Genomic DNA, 19,630 nt, shown 5'->3' on the forward strand with positions numbered 1-19,630 from the left:
GGGTTGAGACGGTCAATACTAGGAGAATCAATGTCAGAGTACAGGATGCGGGAGCAGTATTGTGTTACACTGTCTAACCGACACACGCACACTCAAAGCTTTCGGTTGGTGTTGTGGAGAGGTTGCTGTGGCGACTGAGTGACGTACATACACCCACCCCCAGGAGAGACACTGCCCAACCTGGACTCCCTCCATTGCAGCAGGGGTTACCATGGAAACTGCATCAGCATCGCATCACAGTGGAAAGGAGTGATTGGAGTGCATGGCAACACCGGAGCTGTACGTCAGTGGTATTAATCAGGGGAGAGAGCTTATTTAGATTCACAGCTGGAAGTCCTATAAACGTGAATCTCATGAAGAGAGATGGATCGTTTCACTCTGCTGTCACAATGCATTAAGGTGAGGATGGCTGGGACACATCTCTCTCATTCTCCATACCCAATATCCACATTAAATCAACCACGGGTGGACTGGCCATATGGCATTTCGGGCAAATGCAAGATGGGCTGGTCGATTTTTATCCCAGAAGGGGCCTCAAGGAAAAAGAATGGGCCGATATGGGGCCTCAAGGAAAAAAATTGTCTGGTGTGTTAGAAATGACAGGGTCGATTTATGGTCCCAGTCCGCCCCTGATGGAACCTATGATTGAATGTGTTGTATTACTGAATGCAAACACCATAGAGATCCTATTAAATTACTAGAGGGGTGATGTCATAAACCCTAAAAGTTCCATAATGGGGTGAAAATGGCAGCCATATTGGTCAGGGAGAAATCCAACCCAGTCTAATGGGAATGAATGTCAGTAGAGACATAATCCTGATTTTACTGATGGAGGAGAATAAAAGTGAAATAGGCATGTGATATATCAGAAATTGTGTAATAGAATTATTGTCAACCTAAAATATTGTTATACAATTATAAATGTAGTTTATATGGGTTTTATACAAATGTTCTGTATAAATAGCCTCTAAGATATATGTAAACAGTTGTTTATGTTTCCTTTCCTGGAAATGAGAGTGCTATTATATGATACAATATCAGAACTTGTTGTATTTACAACTTGTCTAAGTCCTACAGTATCATCAACTGATTTCAGCCAGTGTCTGGCTGTGGATTGACTGCGTTATTTGAATGGAATGTTGGCATATTGGCATTTAATTTGAAACATTCATGGAATCATTCCTCTAAACTGTCTGGCTATCTAGCTAACAAACATACAGTGCAGATAAATTCTTCAAATTCATTATTTTACACAAACACAATATCTTATCACAGCACTAGCAAACCATGGTTGAACAACTAACTCCCTGACCAACATGGCTAACCTTTATCCCATCATAAGAAGGCTCATGACAATTCTAGTATTCTAATTTCTAATTCTATGGCATAGTTGAGTGATAATGTCAGAGAAGCCGGCGTTTGGAGGATATATTGGCATGGGTGTTATTAGGCCCGAGACGTGACCCAGACGTTAAGTATTTTTGTTTTGTATCTATGGACGCGACCCAGTTCGTTCGATCTAAATGTTCTATTGCCATACTGGCTGGCAACATTCTTATCCCGTGCTTGCTAGCTAAACAACTACGGCTAACTTACAGTCAGGTCAAACATTGCAGTCAGAATAACAGAAAAGTAGCTGCATTTGCATTTGTTTAAGCTGTTTTCTACTTAAATTTATTTGGATACCTTCATAAGAATGAGCTAATGATGCGCGATTTCTTCCGGCATAGAACATGTGCTCTCTTGTCAGGACACTGTTGTTCAGGGAAGCTAGCCAACAACACAGCTAACACAATCACTTCAAACGGAAGTTGGAAAGACTGCAAACTAGCTGCACTTACATTCATTTGACATGTTTTCTATTTACATTTATTTGTATATATCCATAAAAATGATGCTGATTCATGATTTGGACTAGTTGAGAAACGCTGCCTACCTGTTTGTCTCGTCCCTACTCCCGACCCCTACACGTTCATTACTATGAGACAGCTGGAGATGTCAGAGAGACAGACCGCAGGTTTTATACAAATCTCCGCTATTGAAAACCAATTGCTAGTCTATGCTTTTTACAGTGGAGATCATGTTTATACATTGTCTGGCTGGGCTGATGAGACAGTGGATTGCTCAGTCAGATGGAACAGAGTAAATAGGCATTTTAACGTCATAGATTTAGCTGGTGGTAACTTGTGGAATAGACACCAGCTGGAATGCGCTTTTAACCAATCAGCATCCAGGATTAGACCAACCTGTTGTATAAACTCTTATATTCAACACTCACAGTTTTACCCTAAAACGAATTCATCATTAACTGGATGCATGCCAAATCATTTAAATCCAAATCGTTCTTCTTCCCCCTAAGCGGGCACAGATTGGGCACTGGGTCTGAAGGTCAGGTTGGGCAGTGGGTCTGAGGGTCAGCTTGGGCAGTGGGTCTGAGGGTCAGGTTGGGCAGTGGGTCTGAGGGTCAGGTTGAGCAGTGGGTCTGAGGGTCAGCTTGGGCAGTGGGTCTGAGGGTCAGCTTGGGCAGTGGGTCTGAGGGTCAGCTTGGGCAGTGGGTCTGAGGGTCAGCTTGGGCAGTGGGTCTGAGGATCAGCTTGGGCAGTGGGTCTGAGGGTCAGCTTGGGCAGTGGGTCTGAGGGTCAGGTTGGGCAGTGGGTCTGAGGGTCAGGTTGGGCAGTGGGTCTGAGGGTCAGCTTGGGCAGTGGGTCTGAGGGTCAGTTGGGCAGTGGGTCTGAGGGTCAGCTTGGGCAGTGGGTCTGAGGGTCAGCTTGGGCAGTGGGTCTGAGGATCAGGCTGGGCAGTGGGCAGATCAATGTCTATCCATTATATGCCTGCCTGATGCTCTGGGCCAAGGTACAGAGAGTTGGAGACTGGAAGTGCCAGCATTAGACATGCATGCACACACACACACACTGGCAGTGCCAGCATTAGACATGCACCATGTTAGTTTAGCATCATTACCCTGGGTAAGGTGTCTCATTGGTAAGAGCAGGCAGACAGGGAGAGACAGATCTGTTTCAGTCTCTGTCTATATCTGGTGTCTGCCTGGGAGGCTGAGAGGAACAAGTTGTAACTCATTATACTGATCATAATACACAAGGGATGGAGTGGAACCTCTGAAAGAGCACTTGTGTGTGTGTGTGTGTGTGTGAGTGTGTGTGTGTGCGTGTGCGTGCGTGCGTGCGTGCGTTCGTTCGTGCGTGCGTGTGTGCTGTGAGCTACTGAGCCATACTAAGCTATGAGGAACAGGTGATGCTGCAGGCTACATTATATAACATTAAACTAGATGAATGCACCCAGTTTGTTCTTTCTGCTATAAGGTCAACATGTACTAGTCCTGTATAGTAGTAACATTACAGTCAGTCAGGCTACTATGCTGGACAGCAATGCCTTCACCTTCATACAATATCACATGCATGTGATATGAAAGTTCCATTAAAGGGGCAATCTGGGATTCAAACAACAAATACAGTGGCAAGAAAAAGTATGTGAACCCTTTGGAATTATCTGGATTTCTGCATAAATTGGTCATAAAATCAGATCTGATCTTCATCTAAGTCACAACAACAGACAATTTATGTAGAAGTCCAGGTAATTCCAAAGGGTTCACATACTTTTTCTTGCCACTGTATCTGTACCAATCCCTTTAATGTTTCCTTACTGTTCACATTTTCCATGTCTCATATGTCTTGTGTGTGTGTTTTGTATCAACTGCACAGTTCATAACGGCTTACTTCTTCTTGGCGATCCCTTTGTCGAGTGGAGCCTGTCGCGTTGACGGCCCACCTCTCTCCACTGAGTTGCCGCGGCGACAGCTCTGCTCTCCAGCCCCGGGGGAGGATGAATCTGATTGGGTCGTTTCACAGACCACCTGGAAACCCTGCAGACAGAGCAAATAAGAGCCTGTCAGTCAAGAGGCTTCTAGTCTCTTCTAATCAGATGCTACACACACACACACACACACACACACACACACACACACACACACACACACACACACACACACACACACACACACACACACACACACACACACACACACACACACACACACACACACACACACACACACACACACACACACACACACACACACACACACACACAGAGATCATACCAGCAAGGGGATTTTTTTTTAAACCTTTATTTAACTAGGCAAGTCAGTTAAGAATAAACTATTATTTACAATGCCGCGGCCAAACCCAGACAATGCTGAGCCAATTGTGCGCCGTCCTATGGGACTCCCAATCATGGCTGGATGTGATACAGCCTGGATTTGAACCAGAGACTGTAGTGACACCTCTTGCACTGAGATGCAGTGCCTTAGACCGCTGCGCCACTCGGGAGTCCAAGTTATAATAATATTAGCAGAGGCCCTGGGGGGGAGGGGGGGAGTCTCACTGCTGCCTGAGACGAACACTCACCAAGGGGCCTTGGTTTCTGGACCCACAGGGGCTACACTGGTTGTTCACCGGGGAGTTCCTCTTGGCTGTTGACAAAACAGGTGGTAGCTTACAGAATAGAATCTAATAGAATAGAATCTAATGGAATAGAATAGAATGCACTCTTAGTAAAAAGGATTCTAAAAGGGTTCTTTGGCTGTCCCCATAAGAGGTCCTTTTGAAGAACCCTTTTCGGTTCCAGGAACCCTCTATGGAAAGGGCAGAAGATTCCTTTTAGGGTCTAGACTCTATGTAGAATAAACTAAAATATCACTTTTGTTACTATGGTATTTGGTGTGGATATTACTAATGTCTCATGTAAAACAGCAGAGTAGAACTCAGATGATTCCATAGAGTCAGTACTACATGCTTTCTTTGGTGTCCTCTGGGTGTCTCACCTGTCACAATGTTCCTCACAGGCTTGATGAGGGCAGAGAAGGCGGGGACGTCAGGTTGCCGGTGCTCCCACATTGGCTGCCATATGATGAGACCACTGACCAATCGGAAAGTCAGATCAGACTCCTAGACGACACAGCGAAAAAGTTTACATACACACACACACACACAGACACATACACACACACACATACACACACACACACACAGACACACGCACGCACAGTAGGGAACCAAAGCATTCCCCAGAGCCATGAAACACAACCGCAGCATCTATACACACAGATCAACAGGAAGTCCAGCAGGAAGGATGAATCAGAGGTACCTTGATGCGGTGAATGAGGGGAGCAAAGAGGAAGACAAACAGCTCCACGGTGGCCATGCTCTTGTGGAAGAGCTTGGTGCGGGCGTGCTCATCCTCCTCCAGGGACCCGCTGCAGCGTGGCGCTCCTGACCCAGAACCGGTGCCTGATCCTGGGCCACCTTGGCCACCTCTGGCTGGCGGGGAACCCTGGTTCCCAATCCCCATTGGCTGGAGGAAGGCTGAGCTGCTGCTGCCCCCCGACCATCCGTGGCCCAGGCTGGGCTCCTGGTTGCACTCCTGGGCCGCCTCCAGTAGCATCCAGTGGAGGGTATGGAGCAGCTTGGTCTCTGCCACGCCCAGCTTGTCCTGGTGACCTGGGGTTAGAGGGAGGTTAGGGGTGAGGGGTCAGAGCAGGGGTGTCAAACATATGGCCTGTTCAATGCGTCCCACTGGTGGTTTGATCACAGAGTTTCTAAACTCAGAGGCCCAACATTGCAATACTTCCGGGAATGCTTTGCGGAGCAAATAAAACCAAATCGAAACTGTGTAGAAATTATAATGGTCCTACATGTACAGTCTCTTCACTCTGTCCAGCTTGATAACAGTCATTTATAGTCTCTTCACTCTGTCCAGCTTGATAACAGTCATTATAGTCTCTTCACTGTGTCCAGCTTGATAACAGTCATTTATAGTCTCTTTACTCTGTCCAGCTTGATAACAGTCATTTATAGTCTCTTCACTCTGTCCAGCTTGATAACAGTCATCTACAGTCTCTTCACTCTGTCCAGCTTGATAACAGTCATTTATAGTCTCTTCACTCTGTCCAGCTTGATAACAGTCATCTACAGTCTCTTCACTCTGTCCAGCTTGATAACAGTCATTTATAGTCTCTTCACTCTGTCCAGCTTGATAACAGTCATTTATAGTCTCTTCACTCTGTCCAGCTTGATAACAGTCATTTATAGTCTCTTCACTCTGTCCAGCTTGATAACAGTCATTTATAGTCTCTTCACTGTGTCCAGCTTGATAACAGTCATTTATAGTCTCTTCACTCTGTCCAGCTTGATAACAGTCATTTATAGTCTCTACACTCTGTCCAGCCTGATAACAGTCATCTATAGTCTCTTCACTCTGTCCAGCCTGATAACAGTCATCTATAGTCTCTTCACTCTGTCCAGCTTGATAACAGTCATTATAGTCTCTTCACTCTGTCCAGCTTGATAACAGTCATCTATAGTCTCTTCACTCTGTCCAGCTTGATAACAGTCATCTATAGTCTCTTCACTCTGTCCAGCTTGATAACAGTCATCTACAGTCTCCTCACTCTGTCCAGCTTGATAACAGTCATCTATAGTCTCTTCACTCTGTCCAGCTTGATAACAGTCATCTATAGTCTCTTCACTCTGTCCAGCTTGATAACAGTCATCTATAGTCTCTTCACTCTGTCCAGCTTGATAACAGTCATCTACAGTCTCTTCACTCTGTCCAGCTTGATAACAGTCATCTATAGTCTCTTCACTCTGTCCAGCTTGATAACAGTCATTATAGTCTCTTCACTCTGTCCAGCTTGATAACAGTCATCTACAGTCTCTTCACTCTGTCCAGCTTGATAACAGTCATTATAGTCTCTTCACTCTGTCCAGCTTGATAACAGTCATTATAGTCTCTTCACTCTGTCCAGCTTGATAACAGTCATTATAGTCTCTTCACTCTGTCCAGCTTGATAACAGTCATCTATAGTCTCTACACTCTGTCCAGCTTGATAACAGTCATCTACAGTCTCTTTACTCTGTCCAGCTTGATAACAGTCATCTATAGTCTCTTCACTCTGTCCAGCTTGATAACAGTCATCTATAGTCTCTTCTCTCTGTCCAGCTCGATAACAGTCATTATAGTCTCTTCACTCTGTCCAGCTTGATACCAGTCATCTATAGTCTCTTCACTCTGTCCAGCTAGATAACAGTCATCTATAGTCTCTTCACTCTGTCCAGCTTGATAACAGTCATCTACAGTCTCTTCACTCTGTCCAGCTTGATAACAGTCATTATAGTCTCTTCACTCTGTCCAGCTTGATACCAGTCATCTATAGTCTCTTCACTCTGTCCAGCTAGATAACAGTCATCTACAGTCTCTTCTCTCTGTCCAGCTTGATAACAGTCATCTATAGTCTCTTCACTCTGTCCAGCTTGATAACAGTCATCTACAGTCTCCTCACTCTGTCCAGCTTGATAACAGTCATCTATAGTCTCTACACTCTGTCCAGCTTGATAACAGTCATCTACAGTCTCTTTACTCTGTCCAGCTTGATAACAGTCATCTATAGTCTCTACACTCTGTCCAGCTTGATAACAGTCATCTACAGTCTCTTTACTCTGTCCAGCTTGATAACAGTCATCTATAGTCTCTTCACTCTGTCCAGCTTGATAACAGTCATCTATAGTCTCTCCACTCTGTCCAGCTTGATAACAGTCATCTACAGTCTCTACACTCTGTCCAGCTTGATAACAGTCATTATAGTCTCTTTACTCTGTCCAGCTTGATAACAGTCATCTATAGTCTCTTCACTCTGTCCAGCTTGATAACAGTCATTATAGTCTCTTCACTCTGTCCAGCTTGATAACAGTCATCTATAGTCTCTACACTCTGTCCAGCTTGATAACAGTCATTATAGTCTCTTTACTCTGTCCAGCTTGATAACAGTCATCTATAGTCTCTTCACTCTGTCCAGCTTGATAACAGTCATCTATAGTCTCTTCACTCTGTCCAGCTTGATAACAGTTATCGATACGAAAGCTAGACAGTCAGGGAGCATCAAAAATTCCAAAAGTGACAGATAGAGGACTCTTTTTTTACACATTTTGATGTTTAAGTATGGCCCGCGGGGCAAAATACGTTTTTATTTATTTATTTCACCTTTATTTAACCAGGTAGGCAAGTTGAGAACACGTTTTCATTTACAATTGCGACCTGGCCAAGATAAAGCAAAGCAGTTCGACACATACAACAACACAGAGTTACACATGGAGTAAAACAAACATACAGTCAATAATACAGTAGAAAAATAAGTCTATATACAATGTGAGCAAGTGAGGTGAGATAAGGGAGGTGAAGGCAAAAAAAAGGCCATGGTGGCAAAGTAAATACAATATAGCAAGTAAAACACTGGAATGGTTGATTTGCAGTGGAAGAATGTGCAAAGTAGAGATAGAAATAATGGGGTGCAAAGGAGCAAAATAAATAAATAAATACAGTAGGGAAAGAGGTAGTTGTTTGGGCTAAATTATAGATGGGCTATGTACAGGTGCAGTAATCTGTGAGCTGCTCTGACAGCGGGTGCTTAAAGCTAGTGAGGGAGATAAGTGTTTTCAGTTTCAGAGATTTTTGTAGTTCGTGCCAGTCATTGGCACAGAGAACTGGAAGGAGAAGCGGCCAAAGGAAGAATTGGTTTTGGGGGTGACCAGAGAGATATACCTGCTGGAGCGCGTGCTACAGGTGGGTGCTGCTATGGTGACCAGCGAGCTGAGATAAGGGGGGACTTTACCAAGCAGGGTCTTGTAGATGACCTGGAGCCAGTGGGTTTGGCGACGAGTATGAAGCGAGGGCCAGCCAACGAGAGCGTACAGGTCGCAGTGGTGGGTAGTATATGGGGCTTTGGTGACAAAACGGATGGCACTGTGATAGACTGCATCCAATTTATTGAGTAGGGTATTGGAGGTTATTTTGTAAATGACATCACCGAAGTTGAGGATTGGTAGGATGGTCAGTTTTACAAGGGTATGTTTGGCAGCATGAGTGAAGGATGCTTTGTTGCGGAATAGGAAGCCAATTCTAGATTTAACTTTGGATTGGAGATGTTTGATGTGAGTCTGGAAGGAGAGTTTACAGTCTAACCAGACACCTAGGTATTTGTAGTTGTCCACATATTCTAAGTCAGAGCCGTCCAGAGTAGTGATGTTGGACAGGCGGGCAGGTGCAGGCAGCGATCGGTTGAAGAGCATGCATTTAGATTTACTTGTATTTAAGAGCAATTGGAGGCCACGGAAGGAGAGTTGTATGGCATTGAAGCTCGTCTGGAGGGTTGTTAACACAGTGTCCAAAGAAGGGCCAGAAGTATACAGAATGGTGTCGTCTGCGTAGAGGTGGATCAGAGACTCACCAGCAGCAAGAGCGACATCATTGATGTATACAGAGAAGAGAGTCGGTCCAAGAATTGAACCCTGTGGCACCCCCATAGAGACTGCCAGAGGCCCGGACAACAGACCCTCCGATTTGACACACTGAACTCTATCAGAGAAGTAGTTGGTGAACCAGGCGAGGCAATCATTTGAGAAACCAAGGCTGTCGAGTCTGCCGATGAGGGTGTGGTGATTGAAAGAGTCGAAAGCCTTGGCCAGGTCAATGAATACGGCTGCACAGTATTGTTTTTTATCGATGGCGGTTAAGAAATCGTTTAGGACCTTGAGCGTGGCTGAGGTGCACCCATCACCAGCTCTGAAAACAGATTGCATAGCAGAGAAGGTATGGTGGGATTCGAAATGGTCGGTAATCTGTTTGTTGACTTGGCTTTCGAAGACCTTAGAAAGGCAGGGTAGGATAGATATAGGTCTGTAGCAGTTTGGGTCAAGAGTGTCCCCCCCCTTTGAAGAGGGGGATGACCGCAGCTGCTTTCCAATCTTTGGGAATCTCAGACGACACGAAAGAGAGGTTGAACAGGCTAGTAATAGGGGTGGCAACAATTTCAGCAGATAATTTTAGAAAGAAAGGGTCCAGATTATCTAGCCCGGCTGATTTGTAGGGGTCCAGATTTTGCAGCTCTTTCAGAACATCAGCTGACTGGATTTGGGAGGTGAAATGGGGAAGGCTTGGGCGAGTAGCTGTGGTGGGTGCAGTGCTGTTGACCGGGGTAGGGGTAGCCAGGTGGAAAGCCGTAGAGAAATGCTTATTGAAATTCTCAATTATAGTGGATTTATCGGTGGTGACAGTGTTTCCTATCTTCAGTGCAGTGGGCAGCTGGGAGGAGATGTTCTTATTCTCCATGGACTTTACAGTGTCCCAGAACTTTTTTGAGTTTGTGTTGCAGGAAGCAAATTTCTGCTTGAAAAAGCTAGCCTTGGCTTTTCTAACGGCCTGTGTATATTGGTTTCTAGCTTCCCTGAAAAGTTGCATATCACGGGGGCTGTTCGATGCTAATGCAGAACGCCATAGGATGTTTTTCTGTTGGTTAAGGGCAGTCAGGTCTGGAGAGAACCAAGGGCTATATCTGTTCCTGGTTCTAAATTTCTTGAATGGGGCATGCTTATTTAAGATGGTGAGGAAGGCATTTAAAAAAAAAAAAACAGGCATCCTCTACTGACGGGATGAGATCAATATCCTTCCAGGATACCCCGGCCAGGTCGATTAGAAAGGCCTGCTCGCTGAAGTGTTTCAGGGAGCGTTTGACAGTGATGAGTGGAGGTCGTTTGACCGCTGACCCATTACGGATGCAGGCAATGAGGCAGTGATCGCTGAGATCTTGGTTGAAAACAGCAGAGGTGTATTTAGAGGGCAAGTTGGTTAGGATGATATCTATGAGGGTGCCCGTGTTTACGGTTTTGGGGTGGTACCTGGTAGGTTCATTGATAATTTGTGTGAGATTGAGGGCATCTAGCTTAGATTGTAGGATGGCTGGGGTGTTAAGCATGTTCCAGTTTAGGTCGCCTAGCAGCACGAGCTCTGAAGATAGATGGGGGGCAGTCAGTTCACATATGGTGTCCAGAGCACAGCTGGGGGCAGAGGGTGGTCTATAGCAGGTGGCAACAGTGAGAGACTTGTTTTTAGAGAGGTGGATTTTTAAAAGTATAAGTTCAAATTGTTTGGGTACAGACCTGGATAGTAGGACAGAACTCTGCAGGCTATCTTTGCAGTAGATTGCAACACCGCCCCCTTTGGCCGTTCTATCTTGTCTGAAAATTTTGTAGTTAGGGATGAAAATGTCCGAATTTTTGGTGTTCTTCCCAAGCCAGGATTCAGACACGGCTAGAACATCCGGGTTGGCAGAGTTGGCAAAGTTTGACATCCCTGGGTCAGAGATTAGTGTTTGATTGGTGTGATGGGATACATGGGTATGTGTGGTGGGAGTATTACTGTATGCCTGTCTGTGTGTGTATGTCTGTGTGTGTGTGAATTACTGTATGCGTGTCTGTATTACTGTATGCGTGTCTGTATTACTGTATGCGTGTATTCGTGTCTCTATTACTGTATGCCAGTCTGTATTATTGTATGCGTGTCTGTATTACTGTATGCATGTCTGTATTACTGTATGCGTGTCTGTATTACTGCATGCGTGTATTCGTGTCTCTATTACTGTATGCCAGTCTGTATTATTGTATGCGTGTCTGTATTACTGTATGCATGTCTGTATTACTGTATGCGTGTCTGTATTACTGTATGCATGTACTGTATGCATGTCTGTATTACTGTATGCGTGTCTGTATTACTGCATGCGTGTATTCGTGTCTCTATTACTGTATGCCAGTCTGTATTATTGTATGCGTGTCTGTATTACTGTATGCATGTCTGTATTACTGTATGCGTGTCTGTATTACTGTATGCATGTATTCGTGTCTGTATTACTGTATGCCAGTCTGTATTATTGTATGCGTGTCTGTGTGTGTATTACTGTATGTGTATTACTGTATGTGTGTGTGTATTACTGTATGCATTACTGTATGTGTGTGTGTATTACTGTATACATGTGCATGCATGTGCGTGTCTGCGTCCATGTGTGTGTGTGTGTGATTACCCAGCTTGTTCCTGTTAGAGAGCAGGATGGCGGTGCAGTGGAGCACATGGGGCAGGGCGGCCTGGACCAGCTCCCAGCGAGAGATGCTCTGGATGGCCTCGGACAGCACCGGGGAGAGCCCGTGGAGCTTGTTCTCCACCAGCACCCGCTCAAAGGACTAGGAGAGAGACACAGTGGCCCGTATTCATTAAATGTCTCCGAGTAGGAGTGCTGATCTGGGATCAGGTCCCCCTGTCCATGTAATCCTATTTATTATTATGTAAAAGGTAAACCTGATCCTAGATCAGCACGCCTACTTGGAAATGCTTCATGAACATGGGCCAGTGAGACTCTGAGCCAGAAACTGAAGGGCCATTGAATGCCAGTGGATGTGGCCCATATGTGTCCTCAAGCAAAGTAATATGCCTTGGTGAAAGCAGCAAGCGTGAGTTATTGCCCAATTTACTATTTGGTCATACACTCAAAGACATGTTATTACAATGTATAGATTCAATATAAAGATGAGTTTGAACTAGCTACAATTCATAGTAATAACAGTTTAACCAAACGGGAAAGGTACAGAATAGAACAGAACAAACTCCAATCCGCTAAATGCAATTGGAAAATGCTCCCCTAATTCGCCGGTGCGGTGAGGCCGCGGGAGAAGCGGAGCGATGATTCATTGTAATCATAACTATTGCATTGAGAAAATGGCTTACCACACAAGATGCCTCGTATTGTTTCCCCAACTTCGGCCTCAGAAACGCGCTGCAATCATGAAAACATTGGGGCGTGTTTAATTTTCATTACATCATTGTTTGAAAATAATATAATTAGCTACATAGGGTAAATTGAATAGGCTGTGACGCAAATGTTGGAGCTAGACCGCCAAACGTCTTCGTGCAAGTGGCCAGTGGTGTCATCCAAATGATAAAATATGATCGCTTATACCGCTCATAGCCTAGCCCTACCTCTAGAAATAACAGTGAGCATACTGTATACATGTCAGATGGCTTCAGCTGTAGGTTACAGCGGATGCATGATAAGGCAATCACCTTCACCTTTTCCCAACCATGTCTACAGGTGTGACATCTTAGCCCCCCCCCCCCCCCCCCCCCTCTAGAACGAGAACTATCTGTTTTTCTCAGGGGTTTTTTCTTTTCATTTTGTTGTATGTTTGGATGTATTGAATAGGCTACAATAGCCTAACCAAATGAACTGACGCATAGCCAGATATGACAACCCTGTCAATGGGTGTACAAGGAGTAAAATGATTGACACTCACATAAAAACCTTCTATACAGATGTAACACATGTTTTAATTTATAACCTAAGGGAGCGAGTTAGCTTGGTTGACATATAATCTCACCCCCGTATATTCTGAGCAGCGGCAAACACCTGTTATCAATGGCTGTCACGACACTAACCTGGTCTGCCTCCATAAGAAGGTCTGGATCGGGAACGGTATACCCTTGCCGCACTCCGTGTCGGTCTCGTCCAGGCTTTTCCGCTTCACCATCTTGTCGACTTGTCGCGGTCCAAACGTAGCTGGGTCCGGTCGTCCCAGGTGATGTGATGCCTCACGACATGATTCCGTTCGGCTTGTGTAAAATGGCTGCAAATGTCGGCGGTGGTAGAGGTAACAGAGCGAGATCTATATGGTTTCAGCACCACCTTCGGAGCAGCGGCAGCGGGGAACGGCAGAGTGATTTATCACACAGCGACGAGGGGGGGGGGGGGGGGGGGGGCTGCTGTAAAAACGCAGTACGACTACTAGGAAGTAAGAACAGAGGTTTTCCTTAACAACATAAGTATGATCAGGTCGGCTCCTGGGAACAGTAGGCTAAACGACGAGGAAAACCACCAATATAAAAGCAAAATCGGTTTACACACAACATGCGGCACATTCAGGCTGGAGTATTTCTCCACACATATTTAATCTATCCCCATATGAATAACATCAACAGGTTGTTCAATTACCTTGAAATAAAACCCATCCCTGTTTTGATTACATTAAAATGTCATGGTATGACACGTCACTAAAGGGGAATAAAATAACCCACAAATACCTTCTAGTGATATTCACACAATTACGATTATTGGTTGGCTGTACAGCGCTGTGGGGCGTGTAGACGACCAGAACGTACACCATCTATTAAAGGCGTTATCTAATAAAATAAAAACACGACAGTGTTCTGATGGGCACAACCTTTTGGCACAACAACAGCTGTTGCATGCAGTTATCCTTCCCAAATTACATGAATTACCCTTTACATAATCTCTTCCCTGTTCTCTCTCTCTCTCTCTCTCTCTCTCTCTCTCTCTCTCTCTCTCTCTCTCTCTCTCTCTCTCTCTCTCTCTCTCTCTCCCTCTCTCTCTCTCTCTCTCTCTCTCTCTCTCTCTCTCTCTCTCTCTCTCTCTCTCTCTCTCTCTCTCTCTCATTCTCTCTCATTCTCTCTCATTCTCTCAGTAGCATGCAATCTAGCCCTCACAGTCCCAATAACATAAAGCAGACACATTTATGACAGCATTTTAAAAACAGCTCGTTCTTTTTGGGAAGATCCAGAAAATGTTTCAAACGAATGTATTTAATTCATTTTATTATTTTATTCCTGTTGTTATTATTCTGTGTTTTGTCAACAGCATTGTTTCAAACATTGGAAAGTGTGCACATCTACATGGTCTCTTTAAATACACTTAAACAGGCAAAGGGTTGTGGGAGGAAGAGGGAAGAACGGGTTTGAGAAAAACACTGAAGGGTAACCAACATGTGTAAATTGGGGGTGGGAGGGAGGGTATCACAAACGGCGACAGATAAAAATAAGCTAGAACATTTTTATCAAACACGTACAAGTTGAGAACGACTTCCTTTTCCTTCCACTACATCCCTTCATTACTTGAACCTACTTTCCTTAGAAAGTCCCGTCCGTACGATCCGACCGGGACATTTTCACAGTGTACACCATAGCTGCTATTTTCATGGAATGTTTATTTAAATATAAAGCTTCAGACACTTTCCGCGTAGTTACACAAGCGACTGCAGGCCCTTAGCTCATTCAAGGTCCATGTTCTTGCTACTCTAAACGTAGGAGAAAGGCTTATTGGAAGCAAACGTGTTAGTCTAAGGCTGGTACAAAGCGGTTATAGTCTGTGTTCACTGAATAGACACAGTATAGTCCCTAGCTACAGTGTTCACTCTCTAGATCTTTTATGTCTATAACTCTGTGCTATTAGGTCACTCACTGGCTTTTGTCACATCAGCATAATAGCGACTGTTTCGTGAAAATCACAGAGCTACTGTATGTAAAATGAATGCTCACATCACTGAAGCAGAAAAGCAGCCTGACGGCTTGTGGAAGAGGTCTATTGGAAAGCTAGGATTTTATAGCATTGTAACTTGACATGACTGCAATGTGTAGCCACAGCATGTGCTAGTTCAGCCACCGTGACATCAACACTACCATTTGCACTATTAATGAGATTTAAAAAAACTCAACAAAACCACATTTTGTCCAATAATTCAGCAAATGACATCATGAAGTCATATAGTCACATGACTAAAACAAAATCAATTCTAATAGAAAACATCACATTTTCTGCCAATGAATTGAAACAAGCTTGTCTGAACAGTCATTTCTTACCGTTACAGTTGTAACGTTTTGTATTGAATTGTGTTGTGTTGTAGATTAATTGTTGTTCACAAACGTAACAGCCTCCTGTCTACGAGACACATACAGGACCTGGGATACTGGATCACATACACTGCATGATCAAAAGTATGTGGACAGCTGCTCATCGAACATCTCATTCCAAAATCATGGCCATTAACCTATTTTTTTAAATGTTCACCTAAAATGACATACCCAAATCTAGATGTGGTCCCCCCTTTGCTGCTATAACAGCCATCCACTCTTCTGGGAAGGCTTTCCACTAGATGTTGGTACATTGCTGCAGGGACTTTCTTCCATTCGGCCATGAGCATTAGTGAGGTCGGGCACTGATGTTGGAGATTAGGCCTGGCTCGCAGTTGGCGTTCCAATCCATCCCAAAGGTGTTCGATGGGTTTGAGGTCAGGGCTCTGTGCAGACCAGTCAAGTTCTTCCACACCGATCTCAACAAACCATTTCTGTATGGACCTCGCTTTGTGCACAGGGGCATTGTCATGCTGAAACGGGAAAGGGCCTTCCCCAAACTGTTGCCACAAAGGTGGACACAGAATCGTCTAGAATGTCAATGTATGCTGTAGTGTCATGATTTCCCTTCACTGAAACTAAGCGGCCTAGCCCGAACCATGAAAAACAGCCCCAGACCATTATTCCTCCTCCACCAAACTTTACAGTTGGCACTATGCATTGGGGAAGGTAGCGTTCTCCTGGCATCTGCCAAACCCAGATTCTTCCGTTGGACTGCCAGATGGTGAAGCATGATTCATCACTCCAGAGAACGCATTTCCACTGCTCCAGAGTCCAATGGCGGTGAGCTTTACACCACTCCAGCAGACTCTTGGCATTGCGCATGGTGATCTTAGGCTTGTGTGCGGTTGCTCGGCCATGGAAACCCATTTCATGAAGCCCCCGACGAACAGTTCCTGTGCTGAAGTTGCTCCCAGAGGCAGTTTGGAACTCGGTAGTGAGTGTTGCAACCGAGGACAGATGATTTTTACACACTACACTCTTCAGCACTTGGTGGTCCCGTTCTGTGCGCTTGTGTGGCCTACCACTTCGCGGCTGAGACGTTGTTGCTCCTAGACGTTTCCACTTTACAATAACAGCGCTTACAATTGCCCGGGGCAGCTCTGGTATTGCAGAAATTTGACAAACTGACTTGTTGGAAAGGTGGCATCCTATGACGGTGCCATGTTATAAGCCACTAAGCTCTTCAGTAAGGCCATTCTACTGCCAATGTTTGTCTATGGAGATTGCATGGCTGTGTGCTCAATTTTATACACCTGTCAGCAACAGGTATGGCTGAAATAGCCGAATCCACTAACTTGAAGCGGTGTCCACATACTTTTGTATATATAGTGTATGTTGGGAATGAAACCAGGCGGGGCCGCTTAATATCCTAGGTCAAATGGAATGTCTTTGAGATCATTGCCACACAATAAGAATCACTGTAAAGTCTTAGATAACCGATAATACCCTATCAACACTATCCCTGTACCTGTTTCAATGCCTTAGCTAGTTAGCACACTGGCCATCTACAGTACTGTCCCAAAGAAAGTTCAACATGGAATGAAAAGAAGCCAAAAGAACAACACAACACACCCTAGCAGAGTCGTGCACATCCCTTAGAACAGAAAGAAGAAGAACATACATCCTAGAGTCAGTCATTAAAATCCCCCTGGTGGTGGTAGTTTAAATAGCATGTTTTCCTATGGAGGAGCGAGAGGGGGAGTGGAATGATGAAAGATGGACTCTGATACTCTGATCACAGTCGTCTGGTTTCTTATCTTGGGGGACGGGTTGTTGCAGTGGAGGGCCGACGGAGAAATGTTAAAGGGGGATGTTAAGACCAGGGGGTCCAAGGGATCCAGGAGGTCCAGGGGGAGATGGAGGACCAGGAACCAGGGGCGATGGAGGAGGCAGGAGGCTCATAAGCCTTGCTTGGCCAGGGCCATGGTGACGTCCTGGGCCAGTGTGGACAGCTGGGGGCAGTCCAGGAGGTTGAGGCTGCCCGTGGATGACACGTTGCTGAGACGGTGGGGGGATGTGCCACCCGTGCCACCTGGGGACAGGGTGATAACGTCTGCCCCGTGGTCCACGCGCGCCTTGGCCGTGTCACGGAACGTCAGCTTGTGGCTCTCGATCTGAGAGAGAGACAGAGAGAGAGAGAGAGAGAGAGAGAGAGAGAGAGAGAGAGAGAGGGGGAGAGGGTTAACCATGGCCATGTTGGAATCAAACCCACAACCTTGCTGTTGCCACCATGCTCTAAACCACTAAGCCATCTATGTAAACCTGGGCCGTGTCCATTAGGGCACCCAACTGAACATGTTTTAAAACATTTTGCAATCGCCAACGAAAATGAGTTTCTTATTGGAAAAGTCCAGGTAGTCCCTCCCTGTTTCAGTCCGTTTTCTTCTGTTTGGTGCCTAATGAACATGACCCTGTACTGTCCTTTTACTGTAGACTGTCTCACCATGATTTGTCCTCCCCCAGGGGTGTGACTGGCGTTGGCCAGTGAGCCCACTTTGGCCTCGGCCTTGTCCTTGAAGTCCAGCTTCACACTCTCAATACGCACGTTACCACCCCCTGTAGGAGATGTAGAGAGGAAGGAGAGAGAAGAGGAATAGAGGAGGAGAGAGGAGAGGAAAAGAACAGGAGAGAGGAGAAGAAGAGAAGAGAAGGAAGCGAGGAGAATAGAGGAGAGAGGTTAAGAAGAGAAGAAGAGAGGAGAAGAGAGAGGAGAAGAGAAGAAGAGAGGAGAGAGGAGAAGAACAGAAGAAGAGAGGAGAGAGGAGAAGAGAGAAGTAAAGAATATGAATGAATCGATACTCACATAAACAGAAGCAGTAGGTGAACTATGTAACTACACAGGACAAAATGCCTGTAGGATTAATCTTCCATTGCTAATTAAACTACAGTTAGTGACTTGTCTGAGGTACAGCATAAAAATGTCATGTATTTCTAGTGTAACTAGAAATGTATTGTTCTTATACCCTGTTCATCCAAAAGATTTGAATATACTCTATTAGATAATCACTCAATATTAATGAATCAACTAAAAAAGTGCTGATTACCTGGCCGGTGACGGATGTTGGACATTGATCCACATTTAGAGGTGATGTGGCTCAGGTCTATCTTCTTGGTGGTGATGTGGACCTGCGAGAGGTGCATTCAGACACTGTCTTATACTGCACTGAGGGAAGGGACTGCCACATTTTACATCTGAAGGGCCGTAGGACAATACCTTGAAGTGATGCACATTTACCATAATTTACGGTATCCTATTTATCTTCAATGAAAGATTATGAATAAAAATGCATACATTTAAGGAAGAACAGAAAGTAGCACTCAACAGATTAATGACATCATCAATCTGTGAAACAAACTGCCTGAAGAATAGCGATCACTACAAAACCACTGTAAACCACCTCACTCAATAGAGACAGTTGGTAGACATCACTACAAAACCACTGTAAACCACCTCACTCAATAGAGACAGTTGGTAGACATCACTACAAAACCACTGTAAACCACCTCACTCAATAGAGACAGTTGGTAGACATCACACAATACGTCACTGACATCACACAACATGACACTGACATCACCCAAGATGACACTGACATCACACAATATGACACTGACATCACACAATATGACACTGACATCACACAATATGACACTGACATCACACAATATGACACTGACATCACACAAGACATTACTGACATCACACAAGACATCACTGACATCACACAAGACATCACTGACATCACACAACATGACACTGACATCACACCAGACGACACTGACATCACACCAGACGACACTGACATCACACAAGACGACACTGACATCACACAATATGACACTGACATCACACAATATGACACTGACATCACACAAGACATCACTGACATCACACAACATGACACTGACATCACACAAGATGACACTGACATCACACAAGATGACACTGACATCACACAAGACGACACTGACATCACACCAGACGACACTGACATCACACAAGACGACACTGACATCACACCAGATGACACTG

General features: G+C 44.9%; 2 protein-coding genes across 23 annotated transcripts in view; both read right to left on the minus strand.

The window, feature by feature from the left end:
• The window catches only part of LOC139532643 (protein unc-80 homolog), a 106,500-nt gene extending 92,869 nt beyond the window's left edge, over positions 1-13,631 (minus strand). For 10 of the 14 annotated variants that reach the window (XR_011666626.1, XM_071330531.1, XM_071330528.1 and 7 more), the window contains exons 1-7: positions 13,330-13,631; positions 12,622-12,670; positions 11,924-12,080; positions 5,164-5,516; positions 4,841-4,964; positions 4,425-4,489; positions 3,735-3,880 (exon numbers count right to left, since the gene is read on the minus strand). Coding sequence is in view for 13 of the 14 variants with exons in the window: in XM_071330531.1 (XP_071186632.1) it covers positions 3,735-3,880; positions 4,425-4,489; positions 4,841-4,964; positions 5,164-5,516; positions 11,924-12,080; positions 12,622-12,670; positions 13,330-13,421 (986 nt within the window). In the remaining variant the exon portion in view is untranslated. The remainder of the gene's footprint in view (positions 1-3,734; positions 3,881-4,424; positions 4,490-4,840; positions 4,965-5,163; positions 5,517-11,923; positions 12,081-12,621; positions 12,671-13,329) is intronic. The other 4 variants (XM_071330533.1, XM_071330534.1, XM_071330532.1 and 1 more) reach the window with 1 other exon arrangement.
• Positions 13,632-14,485: 854 nt separating this feature from the next.
• The window catches only part of LOC139532644 (microtubule-associated protein 2-like), a 105,815-nt gene continuing 100,670 nt past the window's right edge, over positions 14,486-19,630 (minus strand). For all 9 annotated transcript variants that reach the window (XM_071330536.1, XM_071330542.1, XM_071330539.1 and 6 more), the window contains 3 exons: positions 18,642-18,723; positions 18,041-18,153; positions 14,486-17,711 (listed from right to left, as the gene is read on the minus strand). In XM_071330536.1, the coding sequence (XP_071186637.1) occupies positions 17,496-17,711; positions 18,041-18,153; positions 18,642-18,723 (411 nt within the window). In that variant the 3' untranslated portion in view covers positions 14,486-17,495. The remainder of the gene's footprint in view (positions 17,712-18,040; positions 18,154-18,641; positions 18,724-19,630) is intronic.

Source organism: Salvelinus alpinus, chromosome 10, assembly GCF_045679555.1.
Source record: "Salvelinus alpinus chromosome 10, SLU_Salpinus.1, whole genome shotgun sequence".
NCBI classification, from domain to species: Eukaryota; Metazoa; Chordata; class Actinopteri; order Salmoniformes; family Salmonidae; genus Salvelinus; species Salvelinus alpinus.